General features: G+C 42.7%; 1 protein-coding gene across 4 annotated transcripts in view; it reads left to right on the forward strand.

Moving 5' to 3' along the window:
• The window catches only part of USP9X (ubiquitin specific peptidase 9 X-linked), a 589,740-nt gene that overhangs the window by 415,075 nt on the left and 146,712 nt on the right, over positions 1-27,953 (forward strand). For all 4 annotated transcript variants that reach the window (XM_033949377.1, XM_033949378.1, XM_033949379.1 and 1 more), the window contains 2 exons: positions 13,400-13,607; positions 23,258-23,478. In XM_033949377.1, coding sequence (XP_033805268.1) covers positions 13,400-13,607; positions 23,258-23,478 — 429 coding nt within the window. The remainder of the gene's footprint in view (positions 1-13,399; positions 13,608-23,257; positions 23,479-27,953) is intronic.

Consider the following 27,953-nt stretch of genomic DNA (forward strand, 5'->3'; position numbering starts at 1 on the left):
AAGAGATATTTGGAGCATTGAGATTAATCATCAGATTAATGCATCTCAATGGCCACGTATTTGGTCTTGGAGAATTAAAGGTACGATGTCAGCATCTATTAGGCAAACATGGTTCTTTTTGTTGCATAGAGCATTCTGGACCCCTACTAGATTACAAAAATTAGATTGCTCTAAGTCTAATAGATGCTGGCATTGTAAAATTGAAGTTGGAACTCTAGACCATCTTTTATTTTATTGTCCATGTATTCAGGCATTTTGGATATCAATATGGGATCAAGTTAATATGTTGATGGAGAGTCATGGGCTTTATTACATTACATTACATTACATTAGGGATTTCTATTCCGCCATTACCTTGCGGTTCAAGGCGGATTACAAAAGGTTAATTTAAAAACAGAGTTACAATGATTAGTTAGAGAGGTAGGTTGTAGATCTTATAGACATTTAGCGAGTTGTTGAGGGTGAGGTGGTTTGTAAGAGAGTTGATAGGTGGTCATAGTGGAGGTTCTTTTTGTTATTATTAGTGCAGTAATGGGTAGATCGAGCGTCAGTTTTAGAGTTACTAAGAGGTCGTGATGTTATTGCTGCTTTAGGAATTTCTTGAAAAGTGTGGTCTTTATTTCCTTTCTGAATGTCCTATAGTCTAGGGTGGTCATCAGAAGGTTGGAGATCTGGTTGTTCAGTCTTGCGGCTTGAGTGGCTAGTAGGCCGTCGTGTAGTTTTGTTCTTTTTACTTCCTTGATTGGGGGGGGTATGAATGGGGAGTGCGTTTTTCTGTGTCAGGTAGTGGGTGCTTGGATGAGGCGATTGTTCAAGTATGATGGGCTGTCTCCGTGTAGGGTTTTAAATAATATGCAGTAGAATTTGAATTGGATTCTTTCTTGGATTGGAAGCCAATGTGAGTTGATGAAGGCCTCTGTAATGTGGTCATGTTTTTTCAATGAGTAGATGAGTCTCAAAGCTGTATTTTGGATTGTTTGGAGTTGTCTAATCGTAGTTGCAGGGCAATGAAGGAAGAGGATGTTGCAGTAGTCCAATATACCCAGTATTAGGGATTGTACTATAAGTTGAAATTGTGTTCTTTCAAAGAATTTTCGGACTTGTCTCAGGTTTCTCATGATTGCGAATGATTTCTGAATTGTTTTATCCTATGACACAGTGATTTTTGGAATGTGTATGAGGGCCAAATGCCAAATATCTGCAGCAAACAATAAATTATTGTTGATTCTTACGGGAGTGGGAATTCAACAGATAACAACTAATTGGAAAGACTGTTCTAGATTGAATTGTAATTTTTGATGGAACTCAGTTTGTCATATGTATAAGATGGAAAGATTTCTTGCGATACAGAGGGGGTATTTTAAAAGATTTCAAGAGGTGTGGAGGCCATTAATTGAATATTATAACGAGTAAAGTTTATTCTTTTTCCTTAGGGGATAATATATAGAAATGGGATGGGATGGGAGGGATAGGGAGGGAAAAATATTGGAAATATGTTGTTATGAAAAATAAGGAGATATATGTAATAGGATGGGATATTTATTGTTGTGCATTACTGGGTATAATAAAATGTTTAAAGTGTTTGAGGAAGAAGGATGGGGGGAGGGACAGATTTCATGTCAGATTAATTGTATTATAAAAAAGGGATGTATAATTATATATAAATTTGGAAGGAATATTTTATTGATATGGAAAAGGGTGGGAGGTGGGGGGGAATAAAAACATGTATAATAATATTGTTTAAGAATGTCAAGTGTGTTATGTAAATTAATTGTAATAATGCTGTACACTTGTTGAAAGAAATAAAAAGGAATAAAGATTTATAAAAAAAAAAAAAAAAGACCCAAAAGGAGCAACAGATCAGCCATCCAACTACAGACCCATGGCCTCAATTCCACTATATGTGAAGCTAATGGACGGCCTCATAGCTAAACTCCTCACCAGCTACCTAGAAAACCACAATTTGCTCTACCAACTTCAGCACTGAGACACTACTAGGCTCCCTTCTGGACACAGACAACACCTCAGCACAGGCAAAAAAAATGCTGATTATTCAACTAGATCTCACCACAGCATTTGACCTGGTAGACTGTGACATCCTGCTACAAGTACTAGATACACTAGGAATCACAGGCCAAGTACACACATGGTTTCAAGGATTCCTACAATCCAGGACCTACAGAGTAAAGACAAACAAAGAAAAATCAGAACCATGGTCCAACCCCTGTGGCGTACCTCAGGGATCGCCGTTATCCCTCAATACTCTTCAATCTCTACATTGCATCCCTCGGCACCTGCCTAGACACAATAGGCTTAACCTCCTATAGCTATGCAGAAGACATCACCATTCTCCTTCCTTTTGATCAGCCAACGCCCACCATGACAGACACACTACACAGAACTCTAGAAACAGTGGCAACATGGATGAAAGGCCACAAACTAAAACTGAACCCAGACAAAACAAAATTCATACTTCTCGAAAAAAAAATAAAACCCCAACCATAACAAACCTAGTAATAAACTCAGTCACATACCCCATTCAACCCACTCTAAAACTTCTGGGAATGACGATAGACAGATGATGCACCGTGCTACCACAGATAACAAAACAATACAGAAATCATTTGCTGTCATGAGAAATCTAAGGCAAGTTTGAAAATTCTTCATCGGAAAACAATTCCAGCTCATGGTCCATTCCCTAGTCCTAGGTCTCCTTGACTACTGCAACATCCTATATCTCCCCAGACCCACAACAATGATAAAACAACTACAAACAGTACAAAACACATCCCTGAAACTAATCTATTCACTAAGAAAACACGACCACATCACCTAGGCATACCTCGACTCGCACTGGCTCCCAATTCAAGCAAGAATACTATTTAAATTCTACTGTGATGCATATGGTGGAGGAGGAGCTTAACCAAGATGACAACCTGAAGCTCTTGGGCTGAACGCAGAATGCCGTCGAGCCCAATTTTTTCCCTTTACTTACCATATCTATGGTGAAGCGCAAATCCAAGACCCGGGTCCATTCTTTGGAACCCAGGCCACGGTCAGTATCTGGTCCGATGGACACGTTCGTCCAATGAGGACTCCAAGAGGAACCGGGAGGAAAGTCCTCGACATGAGGTGGGGGCATGTCGGAAAGCCCGACACCTCTTTCGAGGCAACTACTCTCTTACCGGAAGAGAGAAACACGCCGGCGCAGCCACTTCCCCGAACTATGTTGCAGGACACGGGAAGCAAGGGGAGTTATGCAGCTCCCTCCAAGAGCTGTGAAGAAGAGGAGGATGAAGATCTCGCGGTCCGGAGTGTCTCTGCTGCTTCAGTATCATCATTGCTGCCCAGCAGAGTCCAGGAATTGGCAGGGGAACTGCAAGAGTTAACCTTCGACGAGTAAAACAACAGGTACTGTGTCCCTTAAAGACTTGAAGATTAACTTTTCACTAACTCCCTTGGAAAAGCCACCAGTAATTGATATGAATTCTATTTGGGATGCGATTTCATCTTTACAAATTTCCCTGGGAACTCAAATTCAAACTTTATCCACACATTGTGCCGGGATATTATCTGAAATTATGGCTCTACAACAAAGAGTGGGCAAATTGGAGAAAAAAATCAATTGATCAAGAAAAGAAATTGGAAATCTTAGCACAGAATCAGCTCCTTATAAAAGATAGTTGAAATATTAACTTTAAAATAGAAATTTTGGAAAATTTAGCAAGGAGACAAAACCTGAGATTAATTACCGTATTTTCGCGGATATAACGCGCGCGTTATACGTGTTTTTACGTACCGCGCATACCCTTCGCGCGTTATATGCCTGAGCGCGGTATACAAATTTTTTTTTACATATTTCACACTCCGCCCGACGCCCGATTCATCATCCGGAAGGACGCTCGCACCCCCACCGCTCGCACCCCCACCCCGAAGGACCGCCGACTCCCCGACAATATCGGGCCAGGAGGTAGCCCAAACCCTCCTGGCCACGGTGACCCCCTACCCCCATCTCGCACTACATTACGGGCAGGAGGGATCCTAGGCCCTCCTGCCCTCGACGCAAACCCCCCTCCCCCCAACGACCGCCCCCCCCAAGAACCTCCGACCGCCCCCCCAGCCGACCCGCGATCCCCCTGGCGACCCCCACGACCCCCCCACCCCCCTTCCCCGTACCTTTGGTAGTTGGCCGGACAGACGGGAGCCAAACCCGCCTGTCCGGCAGGCAGCCAACGAAGGAATGAGGCCGGATTGGCCCATCCATCCTAAAGCTCCGCCTACTGGTGGGGCCTAAGGCGCGTGGGCCAATCAGAATAGGCCCTGGAGCCTTAGGTCCCACCTGGGGGCGCGGCCTGAGGCACATGGGCCCAACCCGACCATGTGCCTCAGGCCATGCCCCCAGGTGGGACCTAAGGCTCCAGGGCCTATTCTGATTGGCCCACGTGCCTTAGGCCCCACCAGTAGGCGGAGCTTTAGGATGGATGGGCCAATCCGGCCTCATTCCTTCGTTGGCTGCCTGCCGGACAGGTGGGTTTGGCTCCCGTCTGTCCGGCCAACTACCAAAGGTACGGGGAAGGGGGGTGGGGGGGTCGTGGGGGTCGCCAGGGGGATCGCGGGTCGGCTGGGGGGGCGGTCGGAGGTTCTTGGGGGGGGCGGTCGTTGGGGGGGAGGGGGGTTTGCGTCGAGGGCAGGAGGGCCTGGGATCCCTCCTGCCCGTAATGTAGTGCGGGGTGGGGTTAGGGGGTCGCCTTGGCCAGGAGGATTTGGGCTCCCTCCTGGCCCGATATTGTCGGGGAGTCGGCGGTCCTTCGGGGTGGGGGTGCGAGTGGTCCTGCCGAGGGGGGAGAAGAATCGGACGTCGAGGGGGGGCATCAGGCTTTCAGGATGGGGACAGACCTTCAAGGGGGGACAGGACTTCAAGGGGGACAGGCAGACCTTCAAGGGGGACAGGCGGGGCAGTGCACGGAAAGTCAGGGCAGGTGAACGGAGAGTCGGGACAGCGCACGGAGAGGCGGGGCAGTGCACCGAAAGTCAGGGCGGGTGAACGGTGAGTCGGGGCAACCAGAGGAGAGTCGGGGAGGGCGAAAGGAGAGTCGGGGTGGCCAGAGGAGAGTCGGGCAGCATGCGCGGTATACCCATGAGCGCTGTATACAAAAGTTTCCGTACATACAAGTGTGGTTTCTGCGCGCTATACCCGTGTGCGCGTTTTACACGGGTGCGCGTTATATCCGCGAAAATACGGTAATTTTCCGAAATCAATGATTACCTCAACATTGGATATGTTTTAAGAGATATTTATCGGAGGTACTGAAAGTCCCACAAAACTCTTTTCCTCCTATTTCAAAAATTTACTACATTTCCTTGGGAAAGAAGAAACCTCCGGAAGATCATCAGGAATTACCAATAGATGTCTTAGATTTAACAAATATATTAGAGAAGACAGAATCAGAACAGTTAACTTCTGCTACACTCTTTGTTCAATTAGCTATAGATTCACATAGAGAGTGGTTGTTAAAGTTGTTCTTTAAATATAAAGATGTTTTGTTTCTGAATCAGAAAATAAGAATGTACCCAGATGTCTCCAGGCAAACACAAAAAAAGAGAAAACAATTCCTACTGGTGAGACCCCAAGTATTAAAAATGGGTGCTACATTTGTACTAAGATTCCCATGCAAGTGTTTTGTAAATTACAAGGGAGCCAGATATATATTTTTTGATTCCACACAGTTGTCGATTTATTTTGGATAAAGAGGTGACAACTGCAAGTACCCCAATCAGTATCCAGGAATAATGCTCATACATAGATACTTGGGTTCAACTCAGGTTGCCTGACTTTAGTTTCCTTTAAAGTTATTATGGTGTAAATCAGTCTTCGATTTTATTGATACTCTTTCCTCAAAGTTTGTGGACTAATTAACAGTTGAAGGACGTATGTTTAATTTTCTTGTTATACTAATTATTTTATGATATTGGTTATATCTTGGAAACTGTTTATTTTCATTATGATTTTATTGTCTTTAAAAAAATGGAAATCTATAAATTCTACTGTCTATTATTTAAATCCATAAATGGTGACAGCCCAGCCTACTTTAACAACCACCTAATCCAAACTACCACAACCAGATACAGGAGAGCCAGACACTATTCACGCACCCTCCAAAAACATCAAAAGGACATCAAAAGGAAAAAACTGTACTGGCAATTCAGAGAGACCATAATTCTGTACTGAATGTATATATATAAAAAAAAATTATGTCAGAAATGTGTACTGAATCTAATGAGGATCATAGAATAAACACAGTATAAAAAGTGAAACTTTTACTTAAAAATATAACCCTAACTAAACTACATTTAGGATATGAAACAATAGGTAAAAAGAACATTGCGCAATTGGGCTGGGTAAAAAAAAAAAAAAAAATGGGGGAAAGAGCTCTAGAAATGGCCAATGTTATGTATCCTGGGGTACCCCCTAAACTAAAACAAATAGACAAAAGGCAGACCACATGGCACAGACAACATAAAACACAAATTTTTAGGCTATTCTTCCATCTGTCAAGTGTTCAGGGCTGAATTTAACTCTGCAAATAAACACATTGTTATAGAAAAACACAGCAAAGATGAACACCTGAGTAGTACAAATAATGCATATCATAACCATCTCATATTCAGAAAAGGCACAAAGCTAATATCTTCTTTGGAACGTCTTTAACTCTGCAGTGATAAAGAGGAACCTTGGAATCTTTGTGGCAAAACTGGTCTGGGATGGCTATGTATATATCCGAAGTGCTGCTAAGAAAAAGAAAAAACATTTTAAATTAGCAGCATCCTCAAGGTCACTTAGAGCAAACTTTATCCCTGTTCCATTCCGGCCGACCTTGACCACATGTCTGCCACCTGGATCCCACTGCACTCGGAGGAGTGGGCACTGCGGTGCAGAAGTCAGGTGCAGGTTAGATGTGTCTTCTTTTGTCGTGTCCTGGCATTCAGAGGCAAGGGGCAAATTCTGAAAATCATTAGTCATGTCTAGGAGAGAGAAAAATGCACATTTAGGGTTAAATTTCACAGTAATGTCAGAGTAAGAGGCAGCCACTGGTACTACAGGCTTTGAAATCTTAGTTAGGGCCTGAGAGTGTATAGTGAGCCTAACAGAGCCCTCTGGTTTAGCATCTGACCAAGCTGGAGAGCCACATGCTAAAGAGATAGGTCCATTCAGACCCCTCTCCTCCATCTTAGACACCAGTTCTGTTGCTGGAGGAAGTACTGGATGCTGTGTTTGTGGTTCAGGATCTTTGCCCTCAAACAAAAATTCTGTGTACCTTTTCCCACAATCTTGTGCCCAAACTGAAAGATCTGTAGCCTCTGAGTGAGTTACACTACGATCATGCTTCTGCACTGGCAGGCAACATTGTGTGGCTAACTGCACAGGAATAACCTCGTGAACCAAAGGTTTAGAAGCATTTAGAATTCCTGTACCCAATGCAAGACCAGCCACCTCAACTATTTCTTTGCCTGTATTCTCACTCGTGCTGGCATTAGTTTCTACAATGTCTTTCATTTGTTCCTTTTGTGGGATAGACACACACTTTGAAGCTGTGTCATTTAGACCCTGAATCTCACAAATTTCCATATTTTTCTGATCTCCAGTAGGAGGCGCTCTATCTGTAAAACTGATTCTAGCCCCTGTATCAATCACAGTTAATTTATCCTGACCCTTTATGGTAGTATAACATTGGGGCGGCCGCAAGTGTCCAAAATCAAAGGTGCCACATACCTCAAGCTGAATTCTGAGTCTGACTTCTTTGCCTTATCCTGCGTCTCCAAAAGTGAGTCCACAGGTAAGTGAAAGGAGTCTGGCTGGGCTGTAAAGGCCTGAGTCACCTTGGCATTCGGACACAGAGAGTCAGGACATCCCTGTGGACTAGCACTGTTGTTCCTAGCTGTCAAATCACTTTTTACCCTGTCCAATTCTATCTGCATTGTGTGCCGATCCTGTTCCCATTTCCTTTTCTCTTTCTCTAATGCTTCTGTCTGTGCTCTGAGCTCATGGAAAGGAATGTAAGTGGAGGAATTTCTGTAACTACCTCTGCCATGCCCTCTATTTCCTGTGTGTGGTGTGTTCTTGTATTGGGGTGCTCCCTCAGCACGCCACCTTCTAGCTTCTGAGACTGAAATAATTTGAGCTGGCTGGGTCTTCCACACAGACCCAATCCTGAGCAGTAAAGTGTCAAAAGGCATAGTTTTAGGGTCCTCCGAGAACAACAGAAGGTGTTTAGTAATCTCGGGAGATAATAATTCTAATAGTAATTCTTTATGTTCTCTCTGACCATAATCTGAGGAAATGGGCCAGTGTTCATTCTCTTTAAGTACAGCGTGTATTACCCACACTCTATATGCAAACTGCTCTAGTGTATCGGTTGGCAGGGGTGAAAGAGTTCTAAGTACTTGCAAAGAGGTGCAGCGAAATAGTTGTTCGATGCCCATCTTTACAAATTGGTATGGATGAACAAGAGATCCAAATTTATAATAATGTAGACCCAGGGCTAGGTGCATAAGCTTATCAAAATCTGCATTGTTCTTTTTGTATTTCCCTAGACCCCAGTGAATCAGTATGTCAGTAGCCCATTTGCACCATTCATTGATGTTAAAAGGCATAGGGCCCACTTTCTCCATTAATCTTTCAATGTCACTATCTTTCATATGTCCCTGCAGCACTATAGTTACTGGAGCTGTGTCACTTATAGGGGTACTATTGGTATTGCTCTGGCCTGGTAATGAATTTTCCTCACTTTCGTTTGTCGGTTCTTCTTCCTGTTCTACATCTGTAGCTAGTTTACCTTTTCGCTGGCCTGCTACAAAAACGGTTTTCTGACTACATGGATTATATGGCGAGAGTGGCAATGGTGCAGACGGCAGAATCTGTGAGGAGACAGCATTAACCAGGTCCCAGATTCAGTTCCCTCACAGATGACTCACTAGGAAGTAGAATCAAAGAGGCACAGCCAGTGGTGATTGCATAAAGAATATATTATAGAAATAGTCTTACAGAAAAGCAATATTCTGAAGCATTACAATGAAGCATTACAATTAAGTAGAGAGCAAAGCAGTTTCCCTGCCTTACAGAGTCCAGAAGGAAGCGTGAAGTTCCAGGGAAAGGCAGAGAGAGAGAGAAAAGGGGGATGGGGTGATGGTCCAAGCTTCAGGTTCCAGAGATCGGCCAGAGAGAGAGAGAAAGAGAGCCAAGACCCAAGAGCCCAGAGATAGATTGATAGATATTTGTGTTTTGCAGAGAAGAGGCTTTTATAGCTTGGAATCTTATTCTGAATATAGAAATTATTGTATGTCCCAGTATCTTTCTGTTTAGAATTTGTGAACTGTTTGAAACAATGGTTAATTTAATTGATAAAGGAGGGTGTGATACTTGCAGGCATGGTATATGGGATTAGTCTCTGGCTTCTTTGTCCCATTCAAGCAGCCTATCTTCTTGATCTGTGCACCTGGACCCATTGTCCTAAGCACCCTCTTAATCAGACATTAACACCTTTTAGCTAGTCATGATTCAATCAGGGCTACTTAAAACATATCAATCAGGGATACTTAAAACAGTCTCCCTGCCCTCAGGGTCTATCTGCATTCACATGCCAGAGTCAGATTGATATAATTTCCCATAGGCCTTCGCTGACATAAGTAATGTCAACTAAAAATGCTGAATGGTAGCGATAGCTATGCTGACAATGGCCTTCTAGCCACGCAGGCAGCAAAACTAGACTAATCGCGACCCCAGACTACAAAACTTTCAGAAAAGAAATAAAAACCCTGCTATTCAAGAAATCCATGAAGACTAACTAACATTTCAATCCTCTGAAGCAACCCGCTCTACTCTGTAACACCTCTGGACATGTCCAGAAATCCTCTTCTGTAATCCGCCTTGAACCGCAAGGTAATGGCGGAATAAAAATAGAATATATGAAGGTGTATGCAACAAAGACTTCTATTTGTAATTTATAAAGCCATTACATCATCCAGTATAGAAAATGCATTGTCATCTACTTATTTATACACACTACTTGTTTCTGTAGCACTACTAGATGTACACAATGCTGTATGCATTATATGCAGATATTTTCTCTATCCCTAGTGAGCTCACAGTCTAAGGTGTTTTTTGTATCTGGGGCCGTGGAGGGTTAAATGACTTGCCCAGGGTCACAAGGAGTTGTGGTAATCGAACCCAGGATCTCAGCTCACTGCACTAACCATTAGGCGACTTCTCCACACAACAAACACCTACCTCTTGTCCCCAAACTTGCATTATCCATCTGTCCCCCCTTCCCCCCTAAAAAAAATAAACCTGGTCTGGTGCTGCTTTAAAACAGGGTAATTGAGTTAATAAATCTTCAAAAATACAGACACCCCAAGTAATTGTAGAGTAAAGACAACAAGAATCATATCAAACAGGAAGAGAAAAAGCCATGCGCTAAATGAATTGTGCTTTGTGCCTTCCAAAATAAATAATTAGAAAGAATAGTAAAATCTTAATACAAACTTAAAAATATTCACCATGCTCCAAAATAATTCAATCAAAAAATCTTTATTCAGAATCTGATGATGGCCAGTGTATCAATTGATTGCACCAGAACAAATGCTTAACTTTCATGGCTGCTTCAACCAGTTTCTTATTCTCTTGGATTTTGGCTTGCCTTCAAATCTTCCACCATACTTTGAAAGGCTTCCATAGACTTTCATGTTGCTGCAGTTTAACATGTAACATATAGAGGGTCATTTTCAAAGCCCCTAGACACACAAAGTACCATAGGTGTGTCTAAGGGCTTTGAAAATGAGCCCCATAATGATGTGGCAAATATTGGTAGATAAAGTTCTGTATAGTCCATCCAGTCTGCCCAACAAGGTAGCCAGAGTTGTCTGGCACTCTGCACAGGTTCCACTTCTTCATTAATAAACTAGCATCATAAAACAGGGCAGTGGGTAGCTTGCCTCACCAACCTCATATAGGCAGTTATAGGATATATTATGTTATAGGATCTGTTCTATGTATTACCTCTTTCCCTGCCATGCCGGTATTTTCTGCATTATATTATAAATGCTTTTCAAGTATATTAGGTTTTTATATACCGCCTATCAAGGTTGTCTAAGCGGTTTTACAATCAGGGACTCTGTGTATCTGTTTTTAAGTCCATTATTCTAATTTGTATTTTATCTGTATCCCATGTATTAGCTCACCTTGTTGTGAACCGCCTAGAACTTTTTCGGTATGGTGGTATATAAGAATAAAATTATTATTATATAATCTTGGCATGTAATATTACAATACTGTTGCTTTCAACTCTTAAGAATATCTTCCCTTTCCCCGCTGTTTATTTTTAGTATTTATATACTACTTATAGCCTATTAACTAGTATCATAGCTAATATCAACTTTAAGAGTTCTATTCCTCCCCTTCATAGAGATATATGTTTTAAAAGTATTCCCATCGTTTATTTCTTTGTGTTCCCTGGTTTTTGTGCATTTTGAAAGGGTGAAAAATTTATTTCACTCTTAATTGTACTTCATCACACAGGATTTTATAGACTTCAATCATATTCCTCTTCAGACATCTCTTTTTCAAGCTGAAGAGCTCCAACCTCTTTAGTCTTTCTTCATATGAGAGGCATTCCTTCCCCTTTATCATTTTGGTCACTCTTCTTTGAACCTTTTCTAATTCCACATGCTCTTACAGAACGAAAAACCCGTAGGCAGCACAGGCATCTTCCTCCCCTCCTGTAGACAGAGGCAGGCACCCCCCTGTAAGCAGCACAGGCACCTCCCCTCCCCTGGTACCTTTTTAGAAGTCTGTTGGAGCTTTCCCTTCTCCTGCCTGTCTCCCTCGCTGGACAGCTCTTCTGTTCAGGTATAGCGGTGCAGAAGGCAGATGCGTGCTGTTCGCGTTCCTGCCTGGTCTGGTATTGCTCCCCAATTGGCTGCTGTCCTCATGGCGCAAGTCGCGAGAACTGACGACAGCCATGCAGAAAGCGGTGCTTGCCTTGTATGCCACTCTGCCACAAGACATGGAGGCAGCCGTCCAGCAAGGGAGGGACAGGAACATGGAAAGCTCCTGCCGATACAACGCTGAACCAACAGATTTTTAAAAAGTTACAGGGGGGCTGCCTAAGGGGGGGCTCTGCCTACAGGGAGACTCCCCTGTCCCAACCTACCATTAGACCTCCAGAGGGGGGACAGGGCATACCATTTGGTTAAGAATTCTTTTTTCTTGGTTTTTCCTCCTGTAGAGGTGGGTGCATCTTATAGAGCGAAAAATACGGTATATTGAATTGAATCAGCTCCAGTACTGATGCTTAAGGTAGCATGTGCTTTCCAAACATACTAAGCTATAAGTTCTCAACATCATCCTACCTTGAGTATTGTATTCAGTTCTGGTCACTGCATCTCAAAAAAAAAAAAAGATATAGCAGAATTAGAAAAAGTTCAAAGAAGAGCAACCAGAATGGTAAAAGGGATGAAAAGCCTCTGATATGAGGATAGTTAGGAAAGAAGTTAGGACTCTTCAGTTTGGAAGAGATAACTGAGGAGAGATATGATTGAGAAGTACAAAATCCTGAGTGGTATGGAATGGGTAATTTTGTTTTAATCTTTCAAGATTTACAAGACTAGGGTACATTTGAAATTGCAAGGAAATATCTTTAAAACAAATAGGAAGAAATATTTTTCCACTCAAAGAATAGTTAAGCTCTGGAACTTGTCTGAAAATGTGGTTAACAGTAGTTAGTGTAACTGGATTTAAAAAAGGTTTGGATAAGTTCCTGGAGGAAAAGTCCATAGTCTGCTATTGAGACAGACATGCTTTCCCTGGAATTGGTAGCATGGAATGTTGCTACTACTTGGGTTTCTGCCAAGTACTTGTGACCTGGATGGGCCACTGTAGAAACAGGATACTGGGCTAGATGGACTGTTGGTCTGATCCTGTATGGCTATTCTTATGTTGAAAGTTGGGTTGTACTAATTTTAAAATTAGGGAAGGAACTGAGAAAGAATTATGTAGAGCCCCAACACAGGTATGCTTGCACGTGTGCAGTTCTAGAAAGTTGGAGATTTGCAGTTACACTTTTTTTTTTGTACCTGGCTCCATTGTATGACAGCATCCATATGTGAAAATTTATATCCTACTGGTTTCAGAACTCCTGATACAAGTAACTTCATTGTACTATTAGTGCATTGCTTGCGTCTTGTCTTGTACGGGACAGAGACTGTTTATGTGGAAGCTATACTGAAGCCAAAATAAGTGGGCCTTCACCAATTTATAATATATAGGTAATTACATTTTAGAGTTATTTTTTGGTACTTAAATATATAATATCTTGATTGATGATTTTTTTTTCTTATTTTTCAGGAATTGATAGATGATTTTATCTTCCCTGCTTCTAACGTATATTTGCAGTACATGAAAAGTGGAGAATTACCAGCAGAGCAAGCCATACCAGTCTGCAGTTCACCAGCTACCATCAATGCTGGATTTGAACTACTAGTAGCCTTAGCAGTGGGATGTGTCAGGAACCTCAAACAGATTGTAGACACATTGACTGACATGTATTACTTAGGTAATAGCTGAATTGTGATATTTCTACCCATTTTCAGTGGCTTGCACTAATTTAAAAAATGGAAGAAGAATAATACCAAATCTCTCACTGCTTTTAATCATACTTTTGTACAAGGCCTGCTAGATAGGTAAAGGTCAGCCCAAATGTGATCACTTTTTCTGAAAATGCTATGAAAACTGCATTACTTTTAGTCCCCAGTTTATTTGGTGGGAGGATAATAGAAACTCTTAAGAACCAGGATTGTGAGACATGGTTGATTTAGCATCACAAGTGTGCATCTTTGTGACTCCCACATTTTTAATCTGAAGAAACATAGGCCATGTCGGATCGTTTATATATATATATATATATATATATATTGTGCTCCTTTTGTTGTACTGTATGTTAGGTGCTTTTTGTTATCCCTTTACATTATTAGCTCTAACCAAGACTTTATCCTTTACATATGGAATATCTTTGAAGGTTGAGACTCCCTCTAGGATTCTAGGGATGCTTCTCAATTCTTGCGTGAGCATGGAATTTCAGATCAACATAATCATTCAAAAGGGTTTCTTTAAACTTAAGCAATTGAAATCAGTATGTTCAAGACAATTTTAGGTTGATGGTGCAGATGGTAATTTTGTCCTCTTTAGATTTTTACTACTCCTTATATTTAGGAATTTTGTTTAAGAATATATTTTATTTTTTCTGCCTAACTTTACCTTTCTGTACAAGTGAATACTTGATATGTTATTGAAAAATGATAAATAATTAAAAAAAAAAAAAAGAATATAAGATTTGCCGCTGCTGGGTCAGACCAGTAGTCCATCGTGCCCAGCAGTCTGCTCACGTGGCGGCACTTAGGTCAAAGACCAGTGCCCTATTTGAATCTAGCCAACCTTTTCTTTAAATTGTAAAAGACACTACACTTCAGAATGACTGCAAGATTGATATTTGGTAAGATGGAATTTGATTGTTACAACTTTACATAATGAAGTTTTGTTATCTTCTGTGGCAGTGCGAGTTGAGTTTAAGATAGCATGGAATATTGCTACTCCTTGGGTTTTGGCCAGGTACTAGTGACCTGGATTGGCCATCGTGAGGACAGGCTACTGGGCTTGATGGATCATTGGTCTGACCCAATAAGGCTATTTTTAAGTTCTTAAGATTTGTTGCTTGGTGCATAAATCTCTATTTGGCCAAATTCTTGAGGTTTTTGATTCTTGGGTTTCATTACTAGGATCTTTGTTGAGCAGAAATTCTGCCTGGCTGCTTTTGACTCTTTCTACTACCAAAGGACTAAGATAAAGATCCATATATGATAAATCTTTACCATTTTATGCATTGAAAATTTGGAATTGTTTGTCTTGCTCCTAAATGTATTAGTTTTGGGAAGTTACTCTGTAGAAGAAATTTTATGGAGTTATAGCATGATAATTTGGGGGATGGCATTATTTATTATTTCTTTTCTTGTCTTTTTATGTATCTGTAATATTTACCTGCCGTGAACCTACTATGGTAGAGATAGGATGGGCTAGAAGTATTTTAATATAGTATAGTATGCCTTGACTATTTCATAGCACACACACACTGATCCATTGAGGTTTGCAAAAGAAGCAGATACTCCATATACTTCATAGTGCCCAAGAAAAACACTGAAGATAAGAAACCTATCCTGGATCTGAAGTCCGTAAATGTGGTACTGAGAGTTCTACATTTATTCATGGAGAAGGTCCAGTCAGTCATTGCAGTGGTGGCTCCAGGGGAATTCTTAGCCTAACTGGATTTAATGAAGGCCTATCTTCACATTCCCATTTTTTTCAGATCACAGGAAATATCAGAGATTCCATGTTCTCCAGAGAGACTTCCAGTTTGTGATGCTTCCTTTTGGATTGGCCATGGCCCCATGCACCTTCACCAAGGTGATGGTGGTGGTAGCGGCTGACCTTCTCAGGATGGGCATATAGGTTCACCCATACCTGGCGACTGGCTAATCGGAGCCCCTTCAAGACAGGAAGATGAGCACGCAGTGAAGCAAGTGGTGGATTACTGTAACATAGTTCATCTGGCAGGATATCATAAAAATCTACACAGATTATGAATAATACAAAACACTGCTGTTCATTTAATTTTTAACCTGAAGATAGATCATGTGACAAGTTTGTTACAGGGAGTTACATTGACTTCTTGTGAAGGCTAGAATATATTTTTTTTTTTTTAAATTTGAATGCTGATGTTACAAAGCCTCACATGGTCTTGCACCAAGTTACCTAGTGGATCCTCTGCTCTTGGAAATTCAGTATCCCAGCTTGGGGGTGAGGGGGGGTGCTGACTACGATCAAGTGGCAGCCCTGGATTTTGGAGATGATCCGAGGGTGCAAAGGTTGTTCAAACCCTTCGGCCTAGAAATTTTAATTGCAGAGGCGCTACAGAAATTAAAATTGGAGCTGCCTCGAGCCTCCATGGCTCAGTGTTCGCTCATGGGCAGCACCAAGGAATAGAATACCCATTTTCCCTTGCATCTGCAGATCACTAAAATGTTAACAGATCAATGGGATATTCCCGAAGGGCACTTAGGGGTAGCTAAAATCGTGGCTAAGCTTTACCTGATGGATGCTGAGTTCTAGCAGTAGTTTGCTATGCCTAAAGTGGATTCACTTGTGGCGCAGGTTATAAAGCAAACTTCACTTCCTAGTGAAGGGGTGTAGTCCTCAAGGACACACAGGACCGCAGGATAGACTTTGTCCTCAAAAGACAATCTGAGGCTGCTGCACTGGGACCGAAAGTGACAGCAGTGGCATCTTATATTGCTTTAGTTAAGCAGGGCTTCATATCAGGACAGCAACTCTAACTCTCAGTTCCTCTTGGAGGAGATTGACTATGTTGCAGATGCTGTCTATGACATTTTCAGGGTCCTGAGGAAGGTCTTGGCTTATTTAGTCTCTGCCTGCAGAATTCTCTGGATTAGGCGGTGGTCGGGCTGCTTCCAAGGTGACCCTGAGCAAACTCCCCTTTCAAGGACAGTTGCTCTTTGGAAAGGACCTGGATGAGATCTTGTGGCTTGTGTGGGGGATCGTAAGCTGAAATCCATACCAGATAGTAGACCCCAAAATACGAGGGGGTCTAGCAGGCGAAATGTTTATGGCTCCAAGCAGTTTACCAGTCTGAGGACATTCCAGGGCCAGAGACAGGTTCAGAAGCACCAGCATCCTCAAGCATCCAGATCCCATTCCTCTGCGGCTTCCAAGAAACAGCAATGATGCCAGGACAGCGGCCATTCCTCCGAGGGTGTGAGGCAGGCTGACAGAGTACTAACAGGCTTGAACACATTTCTTCAGATTGGTGGGTGCTGGAAGTCATTCGGGAGGGGTACAAACTAGAATTCTACCAGCCTTTCCCGGACCTCTTTCTCACTTCTCCGGCAGGGAAGCCAGTAAAGGAGGCCTGGATAAGGGCAAGGATTCAGACATTCATTGCTCTAGGAGCTGTAGAGCCTGTACTGTAAGGAGAATGGGGCTTGGGGGCAGATACTCAATATACTTCATCATGCCCAAAAGAGAAGACTGGAGACTGATTCTGGTTCTAAAGTCGGTCAATGTAGCCCTCAAGATCCCCTGCTTCCACTTGGATATGGTACGGTCAGTCATTGCCTCGTTTGCGCCAGGGGAATACCTTGCCTCTTTGGATATAACAGAGGCATATTCCCATATTTCTGACTTACAGAAAGTTCTTGAGGGTACCATATTCTGGACAAGCATTGCCAATTCTCTGCTCTTCCCATTACCATACCATACATTTTTCTTCTATAGGATTCAATGCAGTTTACAACAAGATTAAGAACAAGACATGAACGTTGAATGAGGATAGGAGATAGGCTCCTGAGATTTTGTTATAGGTCCAAGGAGAAGAGGTGGGTCTTAAGTTTCTTTCTGAAGATGTTATATTGGCATAGTTGTAGGTAGAAAAGGAGGCCATTCCAAATCTTGGCTCTCTGGTATGTGAATGTTGATTCATGCAGCTTCTTCCTACATACGCATGAAGGGAGGGTGGGAAGGCCTAGTAACCTCACCACTAACCTTTACCGAGGTAATGGTTGTGGTAGAAGCACACCTCTGGAAGGCTGGAACCCAGGTGCATGCTTACTTGGACAATTGGCTCATAAGAGCACCCTTGAGTGAAAAGGGAGCGATAGCTGTGGATCAAGTGACCCAGCTCCTACAGACATTGGGTTGGGTAGTCAACTTCAGGAAAAGTCACTTGATCTCAACTCAGTCCCTGGATTACCTGGAAGTCCATTTCGAGACAGCACAGAATGGGGTCGTCCTCCCAGAAGCATGAGAAAGAAAGCTCGTGAGGTAAATTTGAGAGATTTGTGACTTGTCCCCACAGCTTGGCAGTATCTGCAACTGCTGGGATCCATGGTAGCCACAGTAGATATGGTACCCTGGGCAAAAGCACACTTGTGCCTTCTTCGTGAGTCACTCCTTTCAAGGTAGTCTCCACAGTCGGATGCCCTGGACCTCCTGCTGCTGTGATCAGGCAAGGCATGGAGCAGCCTGGACTGGTGGCTGGAGCCTCAGTCCTTGTCCGGAGGAATGCCACTGCATATCTCCTAGTGAGCAGTTCTGAGAACAGATGTCAGTCTATTCAAAATCTACCCTTACTACACCAGCAATAACAATTATGCTACCAATGTAAACACCATTTACACACTTCTTGTGAGCTGTATTAATCCTTGCCCCGAAACTGTCAAAAGATCTACATAAGAACATAAGCGTTGCCTCTGCCGGGTCAGACCAGGGGTCCATCGTGCCCAGCAGTCCGCTCCCGCGGCGGCCCCCCAGGTCCATGACCTGAAAGTGTTCCCTACCTAACCTAAAATATCCATACCCTATTCGCTCAATGTCCTGTACGGTAAACCTCTATCTGTACCCTGTTATCCCCTTCGCTTCCAGGAAGTCATCCAGTCCCTTTTTGAACCCCAGAATTGTACTCTGTCTTATTACCTCTCCGGGAAGCGCGTTCCAGGTGTCCACCACCCTCTGAGTGAAGAAGAACCTCCTTGCATTCATTATGAATCTGTCTCCTCTCAGTTTTTCTGAATGACCTCTTGTTTTAGTTGTCCCTGCTAGTCTAAAGAATCTGTCCCTCTCCACCTTCTCTATGCCTTTCATGATTTTATAAGTTTCTATCATGTCCCCTCTCAGTCTCCGCTTCTCCAGGGTAAAGAGCCCCAGCCTGTCTAACCGTTCGGCATATGAAAGGTTCTCCATACCCTTTATCATCCTCGTTGCCCTTCTCTGGACCCTTTCGAGTATTGCCATGTCCTTCTTGAGGTATGGCGACCAGTATTGGACGCAGTATTCCAGATGTGGGCGCACCATTGCTCGATACAGTGGCAGGATAACTTCTTTTGTTCTGGTAGTGATACCTTTTTTGATAATGCCCAACATTCTGTTCGCTTTTTTTGAGGCCGCTGCACATTGTGCCGCCGGCTTCATTGTGTTATCTACCAATACCCCCAGATCTTTTTCTTGGCTGCCTTTCCCGAGTACCCTCCCTCCCATCGTATAGCTGTACATGGAGTTCCCCTTCCCTATGTGCAAGACCTTACATTTCTCATCTACTATTTACCACTCTAGTATATCAACCGTTCTTCCATTGTAACCCCTGTTTATAAATCTTTTGTAAGCCGCCTTGAACCGCAAGGTAATGGTGGAATAGAAATCCCTAATGTAATGTAATGTAATTACAAGGGACGTCGGCTGCAAGGGCAGTGGTCCCCATCTCGGAGGACTTAGTCGATCAAACGCTTGGAGCCGAGAGCAATACGGTTAGCTCTGCAGGCCCTGGGCAGCACCTTGGAGGCAAAGGCAGTCTGAGTCTTCTCAGACAATGCGACTACAATGACCTATGTAAACAGGCAAGGAGGCACCAGGAGTGCACCACTGAGTTTGGAAGCTCACCTGCTCTTTCAGTTGGCAGAAGCCCAACTCTTGGCCATCTTGGCAGCTCACATAGCCAGGGTGGAGAATGTGCAGGTGGACTTCCTAGGTTGACAGGTCTTGGATCCAGAGCACTTTGGTCTTACAGCATGGCTCCTGAGTGTAAAGCCTTAGGGTGTAAAGGCTATTCAGCTGAAGTTACTATTACGCACCTCAGATCTAAGTAGTAGTCCACATTAGTGGCCTGCATGAAAGCTTGAAAGTGTTTTAGAAACTGGTGCAAGTGACAGTACTTGGACCCAGTGACTGCACCAGTTTCAGTGGTGCTGGACTTCCTGCAGCAAGGTCTGAAGAAAGGCCTGGCAGTTGGCTTTCTCAAAGTATAGATAGCCAGACTTTCCTGCTTCAGAGCACAATCCAGCAAGCACTCGTTGGCTTTACATCTGGATGTATCCAGATTTTTGAAGGGAGCCTTACATCTTCGCCCTCTAGTGCGCCAGCCCTTTCCATCTTGGAACCTTAATCTGGTCCTGAGGGCCCTTACAAAATCTCAGTAAGAGCCTTTGGAGGAGGCATCCCTGATATATCTGACTGTTAAAACAGTTTTTTTAGTGGCTGTGACATCAGCGAAAAGAGAGTCAGAGCTGCTGGCTTTGTCCTACAGGGAGCCCTTTCTTCGCATCTCGGAGGCGAGCATTTCGATTCAAACAGTCCCTTCCTTCCTACCGAAGGTCGTGCCCAGTTTTCACGTAAACTAGGTGGTGCAACTCCCAGCCTTCACACCTACTGGAATGAAGAAAGCAGTTTAGTGTTTTGAAAGTTCTTTATTTGTTCAGAATTTTAATTCATTATTTGGTGACCAACGAGTTTAGCTGTCTGGTCACCTCTTCATGCTAATGAATGCAGAGCGTCGGGAGAAACAGGCATCTATAATGACCATATCTAGCCTATATTCGAAGTAGAAAGCAGTCTCCATTGGTGGTAAAGGCAATTCTCTCCAGTCTCACCGCAGAGATTTGCAGGGTGGCTACTTGGTCCAATCTCCACGTGTCGGTAAGTTTTATAGGGTGGATGTAGCAGCCAGGCTGGACACCATTTTTGGGTCTTCAGTACTGGCAGCAGGCTCATCTGAACTGGAGACTACTCTGATATGTCTCACTGAGCAAGATTACCAGTCCTGTTGCACAAGAAGGCAAGATTAGGTTCTTACCTTGCTAATCTTTCTTGTAAATAGAAATGGTAGTCTTGATACCCTCCCAGTCAGATGTATACTAGTCTGCTTTCTGTTTGACATGCCTGCTTAGTCAGATGTCTTTTTTTTTTTTTTTTCTATCGCTTGCCTGGTAGAGTCAGGAATGAAGAGGAATTTACTCATAAGAACAGAACTATTGGTTCAGATGGCACACCGGTAAGTGGTTCATTTTATTTTCACCTTGTTTTTCATTTAGTAGTGGTTTAAAAGCATTGCTAATGTTTGTGTTTAGAGCAGAACAGACTTAGGTAGTTTTGGGGGGTTTCCCTGCAGTCCTCTCATATTTGCATTCTAGCTTTGGTACTGACTGACGGGGTAGAGCTCATCCCAGTGATGAGAAGTGAAACATGAAAACAAAACAGTGGGCTCTCTAAACCCTCATGGCTAATTAGGGTTTAACCTGCTGGTCAAGGCTACCATTCCTGTTTACAAGAAAGAAGATTAGCAAGGTAAGGGCCTAATCTTTCCATTTAAAAGGTATTAAAACTCTCAATACCATGTTTGATTCCACATCTTAAAACAAGATCAGAATTGATTTTATATAATAAGAAAACAAAGAAAAGACACCTTGCTATTTATTTGTTTTTAAACTTTTAAAACTTATTTATTCTCTGAAGTAACCAATTGGTAGGTGCTTAGTGATCATTGAGAACATATGCTGGGTTACCGTATATACTCGAATAGAAGTTGAGACCCCCATTTTTCTTCCCAAAAAGGAGGAAAAATGGTTCACTCTAATATAAGATGGGGGCTTAATATTCAAGTGCCATGCCCTGCCAGGATCTGCACCCAGTGTCCCCTCTATCACGCCCTCCCATGCCAGGCTCTGCACTCATCACCCCTCCCTGCCAGGTTCTGCACCCAGCCCCTTTCCCTCCCTTTCAAGGCTCTGAACCCAGCCCTCCAAACTGCCAGGCTCTGCACCATGTCCCACCTACCTTCCTCTTCTCTGTACCCTTGAATTGCTTCCCATAATACATCTAACATTACCATAGCTGGTCTATCCAATTTAACCTCGGCAGAACAGAAGCAGTTTTTGGGTCTTAAACAAGCCACTCGCGGTTTCCTTTGCCAAGATCCTAGAGACAGCTTGCCTCTCTTATTCTTTATTGCTCAGGATATCTTCAGGAGGTGTCTGACCCCTTCCAGCTTCAGTGAACCAACCACCTACTGGATAACTCCAATGCTTTACTATCCAAGTCCTGAGTTGATTCCTGGCTGAGGTGCATTCATCCATGAAAGGGAGTCATGGTCTGTCTTAGCAACCTCCCAAAACCCCCTCCATTTGTGTGGTAGGCCGGGACAGGAGGGATCCCTCCTGTGTCCCGGCCCATACTAACTATTTTTTTTACCCCTCCCCTGCGTACCTTTTCCCTGGAGGCACGAGTACTATTCAGATTTTCTTGTATATGTTTTAAGTTTATTTGGTGAATTGCCCCTACTTACCTTTTAACTCATTTCGCATTATATAGTCCAATGGGGATAACTAGGAGTTCTAATTTATTTGTCTATACAAAAATTATTGGCTGCAGATAACAAGACTTTTTTAGATAGGACTCTTGCATTCCAAGCAAGTAAGCAGCAGTCCTGGTGGGGTAATTACATCGGTGGAGTCATGATGTCTTATGGTTCATTTTGAAAAGTAATCAAATCAGCATTGTTTGATAAATTCATTTCCTAAAGTGAATATCAGGGTTAACAAAAATTTTATATTGAATATTGTTAAGTAAGGTGTAGTATTTGTAACTATCTGTATTTCGCTGATTATCCAGCCTTCTGGGTAAACCGCCTAGAAATTGTTTGATTATGGCGGTATAGAAGAATAAAGTTATGTTATGGTTGTCCAGCGGTGTACCCCACACTGAGCCCCTCCTGCTGATTTCATGGTCAGCAGCGCACCTGGGCAAGCATGCACAGGAGCGAGGTTTTGGAGCTCCCATTTGACCCTGCGCAGCTCTCTGGCTGCCGCGAGAACTGGTGGTAGCGTTTCTGTGAGCGGCGCAGGGCGGGAGCTCCAAAAGTTCACTCCTGTGTGTGTTGGCCTGTATGTGCCACTGGCTTCTGACAGGAGGGGCTCAGTACGGGATACACTGCTGGACCACCAGGGAAAAAGTACACAGGGGAGGGGAGAGGTAAAAAAAATAGTTTGGGACGGGAGAGATCCTTCCTGTCCCGGCCTAATGGCAGGCCTGCAGCAAGTCCAGGAGGGTGTTGGGTGGTCACTGGGTGATGACCTGTTTATAGGACGAGACCCCCGTTTTAGGGCCATTTTTTTGGTCCAAAAATCTCATCCTGTATTCAAGTATATACAGTATATGTTCCTGGAAAATAAATAAATATATATATATATATATATAATTTTTTTTTTTTTAACATAACTGTGTTTAACAGTTCTGTAGTCTCTCTTAAAAAGTAATATAATAAAAGCAGTTCTGACTTTGTATCAATCATTAATGTTTTTAATCATTTTTAAGGTGGTGAAGCACTTACAGAGTGGGAGTACCTGCCTCCTGTTGGACCACGACCATCTAAAGGTTTTGTGGGGTTGAAAAATGCTGGTGCCACCTGTTATATGAATTCTGTGATTCAACAGTTATACATGATTCCTGCTATTAGGAATGGCATTTTAGCAACAGAAGGCACAGGCAGTGATGTGGATGATGACATGTCTGGAGATGAAAAGCCAGAAAATGAGGTAAGGAAGGCTTGGAGAAAATAATGGAGGCACTGTAATTATAAATGTGTTCTAAGGTTGTTGAAATTTTACAATAATCTTGACAGCTGACGGCAATATTTTTTATGAAAGATAGAATACTTTCCCAGAGATCTTCAACTAATGGAATTATTTTTTGAACATTTTTGTCTTTCAAAATGTTCTTTCCAATTTTTGCATGTTGTGCTCTGACAGTGAAATTTCATCGGTAGTGTAAATTTGATATTGTGTGTCAAGTGCTTAATTGACTTTCTGGGTGATTGTTTTAAAGTAAGGTTTAAACTGATGTACAGGGTATGATTTACATAGTAACATAGTAGATGATGGCAAATAAAGACCTGGGTGGTCCATCCAATCTGCCAAATAAGATAAACTCCATAGCATATGATGCAATAAAGTAAAGGCAAAATACATTTAACGGCTTTAATAGAAATAATTGTGAGCAATTGAACGCATCACTTTTCCATTTGTTGTATCATTCAACTAGCTTCTGCATTCTTGCAGAGTTTTTCAGCTTCTCCCGAAGCTAGGTGAACACCGCTTCCTTTACTTCATCATCAGAAGTGAATCTGAGATCTCGCAGCATATCCAAAGGGTGTATGTTTTGCCTTCCCAGTTTCATAAAATGGGTTAAGCCCAGTCCCCTCTATGTTTGAAATGTGATCTAGACAAGGCTACTTTCTCCATGCTTTTTGGCTTTGCCCTGTCATTCGCTCCTTTTGGAAGAGGGCAGGTGCATGCATCAGACGTGTCTTGGGTCAGGCTTTTGTTTTGTGATTCGGGGATGTGGCCCTAGACTTTGGGTCCATAAGGCTTGCATTTTGGGTCAGAAAACCATTTTGAAAGAATGGACCATGGATGTCTCTCCCTCTTATTGGGGGTGGAGATCCTCGATCCGTGAACTGCTGGGATGGGAGGCCAAGGATGTTAAGGGGTCCTACAGAAGACGGAAACATTTTTAGCCATTTGGGTTCTTATTGTGACACTCTTATTACCTCGTTTATGCAACCAAACTTTAAATCAGCTCTGAATACCTCTAGTTTTTGTGGTAATTGCCTCTGTGCTATCGGGTGGGGGTGGGGTTCGGTTTGGGGAGGGGTGTGTAGGAAGGGTTGGTGAATGTGTGGGTGCGATAGCTTTCTCTCGGGGGGGGGGGGGGGGGAGGATCCTGCAGAATACATCTTTTTTGATGACCTTATTTGGTTTTTTCCCATGTTGCTGGACCTGCATTGTATTTCAGCTATTTTATGGTGTTTCGGAGTTGAGTATTTGCCTTGGTTTGGCACTTATTATATTGTTTTCCTTCTAACCCCTGGAGGGGGGGCGGAGGGTTGTTATTAGGGACCATAAGAGTCCAGGTCCCTGATGGGGTTGATTATAGCTTTAAAATACCAGGGGTTTGGGAGGGGAAAGAAGCACTTTCTGTATAGAACAAAAGTCTGATGGTTCTTTCATTACATTGACATTGTTGCTTTTTGGTTCATTGTTGTTTTGCAAGATATTTGGCTTTGAGATTATCTGTTTTTTATTACCATCAATAAAACTGTTTATACATAAAAACCTTTCAAGAGAGTCTTTCCAATCAAGTTTTCCGTGTTCGAATGGACAATCAAGTAGCAATGTACTACATCAACAAACAAGAAGGAACAGGCTCTCTTCCTCTTTGTCAGGAGCCAAACACATTTTGAACTGGGCAGTTGCTCAAAACATATTCCTCAAAGCCATATATGTTCAAGGGAAACAGAATACTCTAGCCAACAAGCTCAGCAGATTTTTTTCGACCACACAAGTGAACTCTCAACTGCAAATGCACCACATTTTCTCACTATGGGGGACTCCTCAGACCTGTTTGCATATCCCTATAACCACAAATTGCCTCAATTCTGCTCAAGACAGTACTCTCCTCATCATCTTGATGCAGATGTATTTCTTCTGGATTGGACGAACAAGTTCCTCTATGCATTTCTGCCAATCTCTCTCATTCTCAAGACTTTAGTCAAGCTCAAGTGCAAATCGGCCACCACAATCCTGATAGCTCTTTGGTGGCTCAGGCAGCGTTGGTTTTCCTTCCTACTTCAGCTGAGTTCCATGGATCCAATTCCTTTACAACTCTTTACTTTTCTGCTCACTCAGAGTCAAGGATCTCTTTTACATCCCAATCTGCAATCTCTGCACCTAACAACTTGGTACCTCTCAGTCTGAAATAAACAGATTTTAATCTTTTTGACTCGGTACAAGCCACCATAGCTGCTGCCAGAAAACCACCTACTCAGCAATGCTATCAGCAGAAGTGGACACGCTTCGATTTCTGGTATAATCTCCATGACCTGGATACTTCCTCCTCTTTTCCTCCTTCAGTGTTGGATTATCTTCTCCATTTATCCAAATCTGGACTGAAAACCACTTCGGTCAGAGTTCATTTCAATGTTATTAGTGCTTTCCATGTTCCTGTCAACAATAAATCTCTGGCCACTCATCCTCTTGTTTCCAGGTTTATGAAAGGACTTTTCAACTCCAAACCTCTGCTCAAGCCACCTCCAGTTGTCTGGGATCTTAATGTAGTTCTCACCAGTTTGATGATACCACCATTTGAACCACTGGCATCTACTCGTCTTAAGTTTCTCACTTGGAAAGTGGTGGTCTTGATCTCTGTCATTTCTGCTCATCAAGTGAGTGAGCTTCAAGCATTAGTTTCCACCGTACACAGTATTTCATCATGATAAGGTGGCTCTAAATTCCTCCCAAAAGTAGTTATAGAATTTCACCTGAATCAATCCATTGTGCTTCCATTTTTTCCCCCCAAAGCTTTATTCTCATCCTGGAGAAACAGCTCTTCATACTTTGGATTGCATGCGTGCCTTGGGTTACTACATACAAAGGACTAAGCCACACAGGACTTCACCGCAACTGTTCATCTCTTTTGATCCTAAGATTAGGTCAGCCTGTATCCAAGCAAAATATTTCCACTTGGCTAGCAACCTGTATTTCCTTCTGCTATGCTCAAGCTGGGCTTCAGCTTGAGGGATGTGTTACATCACACAAGGTCCAAGCTATGGCAGCATCAGTAGCTTTCTTACATTCCACTCCCATTGATGAAATTTGTAAAGCAGCTACTTGGTTATCGATTCACACATTCACATCTCACTACTGTCTAGAATCCTATTCCAAATGAGATGGTTGTTTTGGCCAAGCATTATTACACAATTTATTTTCTTGTTAATGGCCAACTCTCTCTCTCTCTCTCTCTCTATCTATCTATCTATCCAATTATGGTAAGCTAGGGAGTCTCACATGTGAGAATATGCTGCCTGCTGGTCCTAGGATAAAACACAGTTACATACCATAACAGGTGTTACCCGGGGATAGCAGGCAGATATTCTCACATCCCTCCCATCTCTCCTGATTGACTTCTTAGCTTGCTTACGGAACTGAGGTATCACAAGCCAGCGTCTGGAGGGAAGGCACTTGTGCATATGCGGTGTGGACAGTCGCAAAGTTTCTAAAAACTTAAAAGTGCAAGTATACTTTTACCACTTTATGTACCAGGCTTTGTGGATGACGTCACCCACATGTGAGTATATCTGCCTGCTGTCTCCGGATAACACCTGTTATGGTAAGTAACTGCTTTTTATGATCACAAATAACATCTATCACAGCCACAAGATCCAAAACCTTATTTCCCATACTTCAGGCATTGGTATATACTGCTTTCTAGGTGTTGTCCCCTTTTATTTAATGCTATACTTACCTGGTGACTTTGATCACCCAGCCCCAATGATTGTAGTTTAAAGCTTTCTTCAGTTATTTTTAGGGGCGTATATATACTTTTTAAATTTGTATGTCCTCAAGAACCTATATCACACCCAACTTTTGTAGGCTACCATGAAACTTAGAGGCTCCTTTTATGATAGAAAATGGACAATTCTGGAGAATGCTAGAATTTTGCTTAATTTAATGATTACCTTGTGGTTGTACAGTATGACAAGATGCTCCTCCCATCCAAGAAAACTAGTGTGCCAGCTCAGCTACTTTTGGCTGGATCAGAAATAAGATACTGTTGAAAGATTCTGCTGCTGCAATCATCTGGTGCCAGACATCATCACAAGGCTATGGACCTAATGGTAGGAAAAACATTGCCGTGCTGTCTCTTCTTTCCCAGTCTATGGCAGTAAATCTCACCATTGAACTCAAATTCTCATCCCTACACCCCTACCTCCAAACAGCCCCAGAAGCATTGAGAAGGATCTGCTTGCAGTTTCTTGGGGGGAGCAGAGTCCACTAAGGCAACCGAGACTTGAAGCCAAGAAGAGAGACTTCGAAAAAGAACTGGATTTCAGTTCATCAAGAGATCAACCCAAAAGTGGGAGTGATTATGTTGGTTGACCTGATCAAGATAGGGAACTGTAAATCTCGTGATAAATGAAGGATGCTGTTGATTTCAACCCTAACAAGACTGT

This window comes from Geotrypetes seraphini, chromosome 6 (genome assembly GCF_902459505.1).
Source record: "Geotrypetes seraphini chromosome 6, aGeoSer1.1, whole genome shotgun sequence".
Taxonomy (NCBI): Eukaryota; Metazoa; Chordata; class Amphibia; order Gymnophiona; family Dermophiidae; genus Geotrypetes; species Geotrypetes seraphini.